Below are 14637 nucleotides of genomic sequence, written 5' to 3' on the forward strand. Positions count from 1 at the left end.
AAAATGTCTTATTTCAAAAATGGAAACTTTCTTACATACTTTACACTTTTTCTTCTTCTCTTTTATACTTTCTCTAATGTGTCTTACTTTTTCTTTTTCTTTTTTTCTCTCTTACTTTATTTACTTTTTTCTCAAATCTCTTTTACTTTATCAATTTTTATTAAAATCTATGCCGTCCACGAATAAGACTATTTGTTTGTCAACGGAGGAAGTATTATAAACTAAGTACTCCCTCTGTCCTTGAACAGAAGTCCTTTTTTCATTTTAGTTCGTCCGCAAATAGGAGTCCTGATTCACTTTTACTATAAATGGTAATATGGTCTCACATTCCACTAACTCATTCCACCTACATTTCATTCAAAACTAATATATTCAAGTGGGACTCCTATTCCACTAACTTTTTTTCCACCCACTTTTCTTAATATTTCTTAAAATTCGTGTCATCCATAAATGAGACTTGTAATGACGGACGAAAGGAGTAGCATATAGTGAAATCTACTTTTCATTCGGAAAGGATCACCTAATCCGGATCCTAATATATTTCCTACTCCACTCCTCACCAACATAAAATATAATGGTGGGATCCACCACTATCATGTTTGTGAGAGGTGGAGTAAAAAATGTATTAAGATACAGCTTAGGTGATCCTCACTACTTTTCATTTACTTAATTTATTTTCTTGTCTTACCTTTCTTAAAATTCATTTCTAGTCAAGATTATAAATAGAGTACTAAACGGACCAATTTGAACTCGTGAGATAATGCAATTTTATGCAAGATATTCAAGCATTTTATAGTTAATACTAATTAAAACTATTACCTGAACAGAATATTTAATCCATGATAAATCAGAATAATAATTAATAATTTTATACACTTACTATTATTCACATTAATTAAGAGATGGAGTAAATATTACATAAATTAAGAAATACTATATGTTTATATCTTAATTATTCCTTGAGCCAATAGTATAAAAGAATTATCTCACTCCGAATCAAGTGCAAGATAACAAATGCATTAACATTAGGTATTACTCCCTCCACCCCGAGAGATTTCGGAAAAAATGATTAATTTCGCTGACCTCTCGAAATTAAAGATTAATTTCGCTGACCTTTCGTATTTTGGGATCGAGGCACGCGTATTTTTCAAAATAAGGGATTTCTGATTTTTTTTATCTTTTTTCTATTCTTTTATAATATTATTTCCTCCAACCATTTATCAATTACCTAAATTGTCCCTTAATTATTTTAACTAATTTCTAAAAAATCAAAGCCGTTTTCACTCCCAAACCACCCGCCTTTTATCCCAAGCCTTCTCCTCTCCCCTCCCCTCCACGGCGCCTCCGCTCTTCATCGCCTTTCGTCGCCTCTTTACCATACTCCAGCCCTACTCCACCCTCCTTCACGGCGCCTCCAATGTTCGTCGCCTCCGCCCTCTTCTTCCGTCTTTCAACCCAAACCAGCCGTGATTCTGTAAGGATTTCAAAATACACATACCTATTTTATGTTTTATTTGTATAGGCAATATACATATCCGTCTATATATGCAATATACATATATACACAATACATATTTTTTGTTTGTCGGTCATGTATTGGTGTTTTGAAATCACTTTACTTAACGTAATTGAAAATTTTGACATAAAAACTATTTGAAATTTTGTTAGAATCTATATATATGTGTGTTTGTGTTTGGACAAATTCTTTGTAGAAACGGCTGGAGCTATGATTTTGTAGAAATCATGTCAAATAATTGAGGGGTAATCTAGACAATTGATAAATGATTGTAAGGAAATAATATTAAAAAAGAATAGAAAAAGGGGAAAAAAATCAGAAATCCCTTATTTTGAAAAATACGCGTGCCTCGATTCCAAATTACAAAAGGTCAGCGAAATTAATCCCTAATTTTGAGAGGTCAGCGAAATGAATCTCTTTTTCCGAAATCTCTAACACCCCTCCCCCAACCAAAAATAATTAAAAAACACACATATATTTAATAAATAAAATAATTAAAACTATCACAAAATAACAGAAAAATATTAGTAGAAAAAACATTTGGCTTATGTGCAGCTTGGAAAGGTAAAGTGCGTCCCCACATTCCTATAAATTTCGAAATGGCCTTGCAGATGCTTAAATATTGGGAAAAATATATATTAGAAGTACGGAGTGCGTTATATTGCTAACTATTTAAGTTGCTAACTCTGTTAACTTATTAATACAGTGTATTCCCTCCGTCCGTCATTATGAGTCCCGGTCACTTTTGCACACCCATTTTATAAATATCATACTCCCTCCGTCCCAAGGAAGATAACCCCTTTCTTGGGCGGCACGGGATTTTATGCAACTTTATTTTGTGTGCATAGAGAAAAGAGTAAAGTAAGAGAGAGTGAATAAAGTAGAGATAAAGGTGTTTCCATTTTAAGTAATGGGTCATCTTGGTTGGGACAAACTAAAAAGGAAAGTGGGTCATCTTCAATGAGACGGAGGGAGTAATAAATAGTTAAAGTGGAAAAATGATAAAGTAAGAGAGGGAATAATATTGAGAAGAGTGTTAATAACATTATTTTCTCTCTTATTTTACTATTTCTTTACTCTAACTATTTATTATCATTTTTATAAAATGAGTGCGCAAAAGTGACCGGGACTCCTAATGGCGGACGGAGGGAATATTAAAAATGTCAACACGGTGACATCAAAATATCAACATATAATATCAACATATTACATTGAAATTCAACAAAATTATGTGTTGACATTTTAATGTCATCGTGTTGACATTTTTAATACATTGCGATGAGTTAGCAAGTTAGCAACTTAAGAAACTTAGCAATTGATCATATCCCTTCGGAGTGCTTATCTTTTTTTTCATAAAATTTGAATTTCCTAAAATGAACTAAAAACGAAAAAAAATTATCTTTGATGTTCTATTATAACGACAAATTTTCTTTGGGTTTGCATGTTAAATTGATTCGTTATTAATCCCATGCCTATAAATGTATATTTAATTACTATTAGATATTGTAAATTTAAATAGGTTCAAGTAAATAATTAAAGGTTACATTGGGTTCGAGAAATAAATGGATAGCAAAGTTATGAGTTGTTATGGATTCGAGACGGATATGAATAGCAAAGTTATGGATATGAACGTGTACAAGTAGATATACATTCAAACAAATTTGAATCTGAAAAATGTTTAATAGCTTTGTACCAAACCTATTGCCATTCTAAAGATGACATCTCCATACCTAAATGTTAGCTACATGCCCTAGGAAATTAGAAAATTATAACTATTTAAGTAGCTAGGCACCTTAATAATATGTGCATATTAGAGAAGAATAAATATGTATTAACAAAGATTGTAGATACAATATACCCCTATATTTCAAATCGGTTTTAATTTAAACCGGTTTTTTTATTAACTATTATATATTCACTAAATTACTCTTTTATTATATTTGTAGAGTCAATTCACTACCAAATTGCATGAATAACATAAGGTATGAAATTATATACAATCAATGCAATTAAAACGCTTCCATTTGTTTAGTCAAGTGTCAAATATAGATGACCCTTTATGTTTCAAATTATACAATATAAATGAAATTATATATAATCACTACAATAATACACTTTCATTTGTTTAAAAAATATGAAAATTTGAATTTCTTGACTACTAACTAGTACTATTATCGAAGTGATATCATCAAATTTGAATACCCATTCATCTAGTCAAATTTCATAAATTGAATATCTTGACTAATAAAATTTCCATTAAACTAAAATTATCATTTAAAAATGGAAGGGATACCTTATGCAAAGAAAGGTCAGTATATGGTCATTTAATATTATTGTCGAAATTACATGAATGAAGACGTAATTATTTAATACTATATGTTTTGAAAATATTAATTAATAATACACTTGAAGAATGTGTAAAATTCATAGGGTGGACGTCGAGTGTGACGACCTTCTATCATCAAATTACCTTTTATTGATGCACTATAAAATATAATAAATATTAAATTTTATAATATGAGTCTAAAATTTATAGGGATTTATTAATTTTAATTTTTAATGATCTTATCAATTTATGGAGGAAGAGCTATACATTAGAATGTTGTATTATATGTGCTCGAGTTCAACAATCTTACATCATCGAATGATCCATATTATATTATTAATACGGAGTAATATTTATAGCAATATCTTACATCTGCATAATATCATTCAATAATTATAGTTTCTTAGTTACATAAAATTATCATTTTGAAATCTTATCGATATATGTTACCCTAAATAAAATAAAGAAATACTATATGCTAGCAAAATAAAATTCCTAAAAGGTAAAAAATATTTATTACAAAAAATATAAAAATTAAAGAAATTTAAATGACATGATTTTTATTTTGTAAACGAATAATTTTAGCTCTTTGAAAGATCAACCAATATGTACTATACTACTAAGTTCTAATAATACTTGCAAAATTAAAAGTTGAAATTAACAATAATATACCAATGATTTTTAAAATATATATGACATAATAAAAGATAATTTACAAATAAAAGTGTATTTTTCCCAATTTTTACTTTGTAACAATTTATTTATCTTCATATAATTGTGATAATTTAAATAAAATGGACTAAACACTTATTCCTCTAAAATAATATGAATGATTATTCTATTGAAAATTTTATTGTGAATCTTTAAATAAGGGTGAATGTTTTCAAGAATAAATTCATTTACATATTTTTAAAAGAAAATAAATGAATAAGAAAAATAATTGTAATAATATAATATTCCTCCTACAATTGTGTATACAATTAGTGATGCTATCAAATCAAAATAAGTTGATCTTATCCAATTCAAATTACATTATAAAGTAATTTTACAACCATATATATAGGGGGCGGTGAAGGCTTCCCACATTGCAATAACATTTGTATCAATTTCACCATACAACTTCATTAGAAGGTAACGTTGCAAAATTATAATTTGGCACGAAGAACTTTGTTCTTAACACATACTCCTTCCATCCCCTATAAGCGAGTCACTTTTCTTTTTGTAATGTCCAACCATAAGTGAGTCGTTTACCGTTTAAGCAAAAATCATTCGTCTTACTTTATTTTCCAAAATACTTTATTGTTTTCACTCATCTACTTTTCTCTCTCTCATTCTTTATTGTCTTCACTTGAATTCTTTAAATATCAATTTCTTAAACTTCGTGTCCCAAAAAATGACTCTGCTTATGATGGGATGAAAGGAGTATATAGAAATTTCCTTTAAAAACACATTTACTACTAGTTTTTTTTCCAAATCCACTAATAAATTCAAAAATAACATATACATATCAATGTCGAAGATCATGAGAGTGGCAGTGATAGGCGGCGGCATAAGTGGGATGGCTGCGGCGTATGTTTTGGCCAAAGAAGGGGTGGAGGTGGTGGTGTATGAGAAGCAGATGAGCTTAGGTGGCCAAGCCAAGACGGCTACTATTGATGGCACTCATCTCGACCTTGGTTTTACTATTTTTGCTCGGGTATGTATCTAACTTTTAATTGTACAAGGAGAGCAGGATCAGTCCACGCCTCTCTACAAACTAGATACATGTGTTCCATGCCAACACGATAAATTTTACTCCTTCCATCCCAAGGTAGATGTCATGCTTGGGAAATGCCACATGATTGTAGGAGATGTTATTTTGTGTGTTAAGTGGTGAGAGAAAATATAATTTTATAATTGATGTGAGAGGGAACTTTTTCTAAAAGAGGAAATGTAATATTTTCTGTGGGACAAATTAAAAAGGAAAATGTGACATCTACTATGGGACGGAGGGAGTACTATAAATAATTGCATGATTCATTTACTTTGACCTAATTTCGGTGTCAAATATGTTTGATAAATTGTTGCACGGGTAATATCGTTTTTTATTTTGTAAAATATTTATGCTCAGACTCTTCCTATATTTGGAAAGTGATTTCAACAAGGTTTTGGATGATTAAAAGGACATACTCGTTGGTTTCGAGTTCAAGTCTACCGTGACGCAATCTTTAAATTTATTTATCCATAAAAAATAAAATAGACATACTCTTTTCTATACTTAGCATGGAATTTATTTGAGAAACTAGAGCATTGTATTTGTAGGAAAGAGAGAGAGAGAAAAATCACCGTCATTTTTCTCATCTTCAAAAAATATACACTTTTAATTGGACACGAATTTTAATACACTATTGATAAGATAAGAAACCGATAGAAATGAAAAGTAATTAAAATAGTGTAGAATGAATCTCAACTTATTATAAAAGGAAAGACTATAGATAGAGAGTGTATAACTTTAGAAGATAAAACTAAAATCATCATAAATAATTCAAAGAAAATGAGAAGAACGAGAAAGTGAGTAAGGAATATGTTATCTATCACTCAAATAATTTGATATTAACCGTCGATTGTCACTCAACAATATGAGGAAAAATCAAGGGCCTGTTCTACCATCTAAAGATATTGGTGGAAACAATCATCAACTGCAAAACAGATGATGATATAAATATATAATGTGTTATGTGAGTGTGAATAAGAAATGGAGTATGTATTATTTGCCCATCTCATGTTCGACGAAATGCCTGAGTTGTCACCAGTTCGGCCTTTCCGGAATCTGGCGATTTACCTGTTTGGGCATGGAACATGCATATGATTCTTCATCTTATCTTGTTTTCCCATTCAACTGCATGCGGCTGTTGTTATGGGGCTATTGGAACGATTGATGCTGGATGATTTGGTGGAACACTTGTGTTATACTTTGTCTGACCAAATTAGCCTGTATGAGTTTTTGTCAATAGAGTTCCATTCGTTGTTAATCCAAAAACTGAAATTTTATCATCACTCAATGCATTGTTTACCTGTGATTCACTTATTGGACAGGCTATGTATCCGGAAGTGATGGAACTATTTGAGAGTGTTGGAGTTGATACTGAGGTTTCTGACACTTCATACTCAGTGAGCTTGGATGATGGCCGAGGATTCGAGTGGGGAACTCAAAATGGACTCTCAAGTTTGTTTGCACAGAAAAAAAATGTGTTGAATCCATGGTTTTGGAAGATGATTAGCGAAATCATTAATTTCAGAGACAACGCTTCTCTGTAAGTATTAGCCTAACAACACTGAGCCTCTTTTGGTATTAGATTTAATCCCTTTTCAAGCCTTTGCTCAATGAATGTCTCCAACAATTGCAGTTATATTGAAGAGCTCAATAACAATCCAGATATTGACCGGAATGAAACATTGGGGAGCTTTGTCCAATCACGTGGTTACTCTGAGATATTCCAGAAAGCTTTCCTTGTATGACTATTAAAAAATCATACTTTTCCATGTCATGCAAGCAAAGATCTGACTTTAAATTGTGTTTTTGTTTCCAGATTCCAATTTGTGCTTCAATTTGGTCATGCTCTTCTGCAGTGATGACCTTCTCTGCCTATTTAACACTTTCATTCTTGAGAAATTTCGATATTCTTGAGGTAGACATTTACATTTGTTAGTGAATGTGACATTATTACAATATCTTTCTAGTAAAATGATTGAAATGATTTTCTTTGCTGCAGCTTCTTGGTCTCACTAAACGGCTCACACCAAAATGGCGATCACAGAGTTATGTCGATGGGGTAGGTAGTGAGTTTCTCAGATTCTTTAATCTAGAAATGTTATCTGAGGAACAAGGCATGACTCATAGATATAAAATGTGAATAAACTCTTATAAGATTTTACTAAATGATTTATTACCAGATTAAGAAAGAGCTGGAAAGTAGATGCTGTCAAGTGAAAACCAATTCTGAAATATACTCCGTTATTACCAATGACAAGGGTAAGTACGCGTCAAGACACTACTCCTTTCTCATCCGTTCTCATCACCTTATTGTTATTTGAATTCTTAGCGCATAAATAATATATTGATCATTCCATTTATACGAGCATACATTTTTCATATGAATGTAACAAAAAATTATGCAGGTTGTGTTATTACATATAATGATGGATTGGAAGAAGCATATGATCAGTGTATAATTGCTGCACATCCTCCAGATGCTCTAAACATCTTAAGAAAGCAGGCGACAAATGAAGAATTAAGAATACTTGGTGCTTTTCATTATGCCTACAGGTTTCCTTTATGATAATCATTATCTTGTGGAACTTTTCCCTTAGATGGTAGTATAGATACTTTTTCAGAATAACCTCCATAGTCACGACTCACGAGCCCACTTCTACTCTTGAACTCTTACTACAGTGATATTTTCCTTCACCGTGACGAAAATTTGATGCCGAAAATTCGAGGGGCATGGAGCTCGAGAAATTTTCTTGGAGCTATCAATGACAGTGCTTGTATAACGTATTGGCTCAACAATATCCAGGTTTTGAACATTGAATCAAATGATCTATCGATTAAAATGATTTTCTTCCAACTTTAGTTGCTAGATAACCCAGTATCTTGCGACCTGTTTTCTCAATGGATGTACAGAATCTTAGTGAACCCAGGGTTCCATTTTTTGTGACTCTAAATCCACCTCATACACCAAAAGATACATCTTTGAAGTTGTCAACAAGCCATCCTATACCATCAGTTTCTGCAAGCAGGGCTTTGTCAAACCTCAGTGATATCCAAGGGAAAAGAGGACTATGGTTCTGTGGATCATATCAAGGTGCTAAAAATTTATCTAGAAGCTTTTTCTGCAATCCATTAAGTTGTCTATGATTACTTATAGACTTTTATGGTATAATCTTTTATGCTTCCAGGCTATGGCTTCCCCGAGGATGGAGTAAAGGTATTTTATCACACCACAAGTACAATTTTTATTCCCATTCCTATTTTTATTCTATTAACATGAATTGATCTTGACAGGCAGGAATACTTGCTGCAAACAGCATGCTTAGAAAACGTTATACTTATTCAAACATCCCCAAAGGCATGGTTCCATCCCGTCCTGAAACTGGTGCTTGTTTTGTCGTTGTGAGGTTCTTTCAGCGATTTGTTGCTACTGGATGTCTAATGTGAGCTTCTAGTCAACATTATAACATATTGCGTCTTTGGTTTCTACATAAAAGAATGTATACAACTGACAAATTCTGTTGAAGCAGCTTTTTGGAAGAAGGTGGTAGAATCTTTACATTTCAAGGTACAAGTAGAAAGAGCAATTTACAGGTCACTGTGAGAGTTCACAAACCCCAGTTTTATTGGAAGGTAATATTAGGTTATTACCCCTAAAAAAATATTGAAAATTTTATAAGTATTTATTGTCAAACTGGATACTGTTCTCACAGGTAGCAACAGAGTCCGATTTAGGTTTTGCTGATGCCTACATTAATGGTGACATTTCTTTTGTTGATGCAAACGAAGGACTTCTCAACTTTCTTCTAGTAAGTCAATGGATCCAAAATTCATAATATTTGATAACTTATAACTCTTCAACTATCATTATTTGAATAAATAGTTTACGGGACTTGTATTTTGCAGCTGATTATAAAAAATGCAGAGATGAGTGCATGTGCTGAGTTAAACAAGGTAAGGTAATTATAATCAAGAGGAATCTACCTGTGTGTATGTTGATCTGGTCTGATTGCTTTATAGAACGTAATACGATGATATATTTTACTGTGTTGATATTGCTAGGAAACAGTGGAGATTATTTCTTTACACAACTTTAGCAGCAACCACAAAAATATTCATCAAGCATGTTTCCCGGAGGAACACACTGATCCAGGCACGGCGTAACATCTCGCGCCATTATGACCTAGTAAGTGGCCATATGTTTTCAAAGTATTAAAATGATTATAGAATAACACAGGAATACCAATCTCTATTAATTTGTTTAATTTGGTATACTTCCTTGTATGCAATATTCTTAGTGGATGTGCATGTGACGTCAAGTACATAATCTTTTACATAAGAAGTACATTGTGATATAGTTCTACTCCAATTGTTTCATCGTGATTCAATTTCATTTTATTTCTTTTGGCAGAGTAATGAATTGTTTTCTCTATTCTTGGATGAGACAATGACGTATTCTTGTGCAATATTTCAGGTGTTACTAATGATTTCAAGTTTTCAATCGATATATCTGTTGATGGACTCTGTACCAATATTCATAGTTCATACTGTCATTGCAGAATCCATTAGAAGATTTGAAGAATGCACAGCTCCGGAAAGTCTGTACTTTGATTGAAAAGGTGAAATCACTGGCACATTCCTTCAATCTTGAATTGATCATTAGGGATGCTAAAATTTAGTAATTAATTTGATCTGTTTAAGAACTTAACCTTTGTGGGAAAGATTGAATATCTAGTTACTCATTAGAAGGTGAAATTTAGAGTGAATAGATCAAATATGTTAAATCTAAGTACTTACTTTTTTTTTGGATGAGACACACATAGTAACTCTCATGTTGAATTCCCTTCAAGTACAGGCAAGAATCAATAAAGATCATCACATTCTAGAGATAGGGTGTGGATGGGGAAGTTTAGCAATTGAAGTAGTGAAAAAAACAGGATGCAAATATACAGGCATTACATTGTCAGAAAGTCAGCTGCAATACATAGAAACGAAAGTGAAGGAAGCAGGTCTACAGGTAATAACATTTTATTTACTAGGAGTAGTTGTTTTATACACTTTTTTTAGAAAATATTTCCCATATTTGGTATTTCTCAAGTTATAAGTTTTATTATCAGGATCAAATTGAGGTTCTTCTTTGTGACTATCGCCAATTGCCTAGCAACTACAGATATGACAGGATAATATCATGGTGAGTCCCTTGATCTAATGTTTCCAACTAACTCAACCTCTTGAAGTAAGTTGCTGCTTTACTGTTGCTACATTCATATATACAAGACACAATTCTCATGCTGAATTTGCAGTGAAATGATAGAACACGTGGGGCATAACTATATGGAAGAATTTTTCGAATGTTGTGAATCTTCATTAGCAGACAATGGTATTCTTGTTCTTCAGGTAACCTCTACTTTTGCCATTTTTTGTTCCCAGTAAACTATACTGTTTGATTTTCGGTAACAACAACAGGGGTGTTTTTGGCCCTTAAATTATAAACTCTAATAAAACTACTTGATCTGTTCTTAGTTCACAGCAGTAGCTGATGAGAAATATGAAGAGTGGAGGCGCGTGGATGGATTTGTCAAGGAATATATATTCCATGGTGGATGTTTGCCTTCACTTAACCGAGCAATATATGCAATGGCTGCGGCGTCCAGATTTAGGTGATCCATGTTAATAAATGTGTAAAAAATGTAATTATTTATTGATGCATTTCTCGTTAAATTGATTTTATGCAGCGTCGTGCACTTAGAAGAAATAGGACAGCATTACGTCCCCACCCTCAGAAGTTGGCGGCACAACTTCCTTCAAAACCGAAGGTAATTAAACTGTTCTCCTTAACAGTTCATTCTTATTATTTTTTAAGGTTACTGAAGGAAACTTTGTGTGTTGTTAGTAAAATTTATGCTCTTGGATTTGATGAGAAGTTCATACGGACGTGGGAATACTATTTTGACTATTGTGCTGCTGGATTCAAATATTGTGTCATTGGAAATTATCAGGTATCATGCATAGCTTTTCTCTTAAACACTTTTTTTTCTGTAACTGATTAGTGACAAATTTAATCTTGTAAGTAATGTTTTGTTATTTCTCAATGATTGCAGATTGTCTTGAATAGACCTGGTGATGTTGCTGCATTTGGGAGTGCTCCATACAATCTTCTGCCTTCTGACAACTAATCTTTCAGATGTCTGCTTTCTGCTATTTGAAATAAGGCTTTTATGTTTAAGTCTTTAAAAACTACTTATTACAAATAAATGAATTTGTCACATTAACACTGGAACAAGGAAATTCTCTTATAATAATCTTTGGTGACCTTTAGTTTATACATATATATTGCTTTGAACTTTCTGTTTGATAATATTTATACAAAGAGTATTGGCCAAAATTGGTCAATTTTATGATTTTGGTCCTAGACATTATCTTTTGAATGTTTGCGTCAATTCGGATCACAATCGGTCCAAAACTAACTTTTCCGACAAATTTTAACGATCAACATTTTTAATGCTGATTTTGACCTAATTAAACCGTTAAGTATGATTACTAACTCCCTAATTACATTATTAATTATTTTGAAAGTGAAATAATTTAAGATACAAAACAAATAAATATTAAAATATCCTCATTCTCTCTCCGTCTTCCTGCTCAACCATCAATGCCCTCTCTTCTCTCCCTCCTTCTTAATCAATCTTACCCAAATTCATTTTTTTATAAATATGTATCAAATTAACATTTCTTTCTTCCACTTATCTTAATATTTCTCAAATTTTTTGCCGGAAAAAAATGAGACTCTTATTCACAGAGGTAGAGTAATAATAAAAAATATGAACGTATAAATATTGAGAGTTATAGCTTTGAGTGTAATAGTCTAAATGCAAAATATCTTTTATGGAAAAAACATAAAAGCATTATGAGAGATTGGAGATATTATGTCCGAAAATCATTTTCCAAAATAAATAAAGTATTTTATTAAATTAATAAATTAAATTTAAATAGAAAAGGGATGTAGCCAATTATCACCTCATAATATGGCTATCCCAACCTTAATTGATGGGAATCAATCATGCATTAAAGACAATATAACCGATGGAATTGATTTGTCTCAATGAGATTACTGGGGTTATTTTGTTTAAATGCTTTTTATTTTTGTCAATTCTCAAGAATTAAATAACTAATTAATTCTGAATGCAGTATATGTAATTAATATATATTAACCTTGTGATTTAGAGACATTATAGCTTTGTGATTTAAAGTCATTTTCAATACTACTACTACTACTAGTCTACTACTACTACTACTAATATTAATAATAATAATTTAATAATAATATTATTATTATTATTATTATATTTATCATTATTATTAATTTTTTTTTTATTTTATTTTATTTTGTAGTATTTGTATATATCTAGTAATAAAATTTGATCTTTAATTTTGGAAAACAAATCATTTTTCCATGCAACAAATCATATATATCATTAACAGAGAAGTGTTCTGCTGAGCAACAAATATGAGCGCCTTATTTGCGCGACACACACGTGTCAATGACGTCACCAATTTTTTATATTTTTATTATTATCCTCTTCTTCTTCTTGCCAAAGCTATTTCTCTCTCTACATGTATCTTTTATTCTTTTCAGTTGGAAAGAGAAACCCAACTCTGTAAATATTTTTGCTTGTTAGGATCTATAAAACAATTTGTCCGATTCGCTCATTTTGGGTGAGTATCAATTAGGGTTGTATTGTTCTGAGTTTTTCTGGGAAAGATTTATGGTGGAAATAAATTATCATAGATTAGAAGAAGAAATAAGGAAGAATTTGAGTTGTGGGCAATTTGGGGGCACTACCAAATTCGATCCTGAATTGGACAGATCAAATAGGTGGATCAGTGTAACACACCTTCTTTTCATATATTTTTGTGAGCAATTTATAGTGAGAGAAATCACTTTAATGAAGCAATTTTTTGTGGTGTTTCAAAAGAATAGCGGCGAAAGCTTGACATTTACATTTTTTAATCATTAGAGTTGCAATGCATTTGTTTAATTCTTTTGGCCTTTTGGAATTCACAGGTTAAAATTAAAATCGATTATCTTTTGAACTTATTGAATTGTTTCTTTTTACTGCATATGTTATGCTTAAAACTGAAGTTGCAGACTTGCAGATGGGAGACGAACCAATAGAAACAAGATTTTCAAAATTAGAAAAAAATAAAGACAAATTAAAAGATTTTGAGACAATGAAAACTGGGGAAGTTACATAGGAGTACTTCGAAGAGAAATGAAAGAATTTGTAACTCTGTATACTTAATTTTTCAGTATATGGGTTCTTAAATTTCTGAAGAAGACGAAGTGAAGCATAAATGAATAGAATAAATTAAATAAAAAAATGCTGATGTTGCTGACACGTGTGTGTCGCGCAAATGAGGCGCTCATATTTGTTGCTCAGCAGAACACTTCTCATCATGAACATATTAATCTCTATAGATTTCATAAGTATGTTATATCATTACTTTTATTTCTTCTCAAAATCCAATTTTATACGTATTGAATATCACGTTCTTAATTAATGTTTTAGTAGAAATGTTAAAATTTATATTTGTTCAAAATATCTTAGAATGTATTAGGCAAAGCCCAAAATACAAAATATCTTTATGGAATATAAAACATAAAAAGAAATCATGCCAGAGGGATTAGAGATATATTATGTAAAATAAATCATCTTCATATGGCAATCCCAACCTTAATTGATGGAAATCAGTTATTAAAGACTAGATAAACCAATGGAGTAGGAATGTGGTATATCAAGTAGTCTATATAAAAGAGAAAAAATTCCCTAGTCTAGACATATCATTTGGTACAATGAGTTGGTATGTCTAACAAATAATCATTTGACAAGTGGAATTCTATAAAAGTTATATTCCAACTATACATGATTATATATGGAAATTAATGGATGTAAATCTAAAAGTCAATTATTACTTTAAATTATGGAAAAAAATCTAAATATTTTGTATTTATGTCATATACATACTCCGAATTTAGTGGGAGTA

The 14637-nt window shown here is 31.3% G+C and overlaps 1 protein-coding gene across 1 annotated transcript; it reads left to right on the top strand.

Moving 5' to 3' along the window:
• Positions 1–6364: 6364 nt before the first annotated feature.
• LOC125191905 (uncharacterized) lies at positions 6365–11914 on the top strand. The gene is made up of 24 exons (XM_048089336.2): positions 6365–6815; positions 6918–7135; positions 7229–7334; positions 7412–7510; positions 7595–7654; positions 7776–7854; positions 8001–8148; positions 8275–8398; positions 8506–8686; positions 8781–8809; positions 8887–9035; positions 9123–9225; positions 9306–9401; positions 9499–9551; positions 9655–9778; positions 10004–10066; positions 10152–10211; positions 10448–10609; positions 10710–10783; positions 10896–10989; positions 11116–11252; positions 11328–11408; positions 11486–11591; positions 11694–11914. The coding sequence occupies exons 2-24, from the start codon at positions 6921–6923 to the stop codon at positions 11766–11768; spliced, it is 2418 nt and encodes an 805-aa protein (XP_047945293.1). The 5' UTR covers positions 6365–6815; positions 6918–6920; the 3' UTR covers positions 11769–11914.
• The last annotated feature ends 2723 nt before the right edge of the window (positions 11915–14637 follow it).

The sequence above is a fragment of the Salvia hispanica genome, chromosome 4 (genome assembly GCF_029641045.1).
Source record: "Salvia hispanica isolate PSC_SH4W2 chromosome 4, Shi_PSC_v1, whole genome shotgun sequence".
Taxonomy (NCBI): domain Eukaryota; kingdom Viridiplantae; phylum Streptophyta; class Magnoliopsida; order Lamiales; family Lamiaceae; genus Salvia; species Salvia hispanica.

Excerpts from the sequence above, each read along its gene's own strand:
- LOC125191905 (XM_048089336.2), top strand. The coding sequence starts at position 6,921 with ATGTATCCGGAAGTGATGGAACTATTTGAGAGTGTTGGAGTTGATACT. Across the intron at positions 8,399-8,505 it reads ATTGGCTCAACAATATCCAG|AATCTTAGTGAACCCAGGGT; the intron begins GTTTTGAACATT and ends ATGGATGTACAG. Across the intron at positions 9,552-9,654 it reads GCTGAGTTAAACAAGGTAAG|GAAACAGTGGAGATTATTTC; the intron begins GTAATTATAATC and ends TGATATTGCTAG.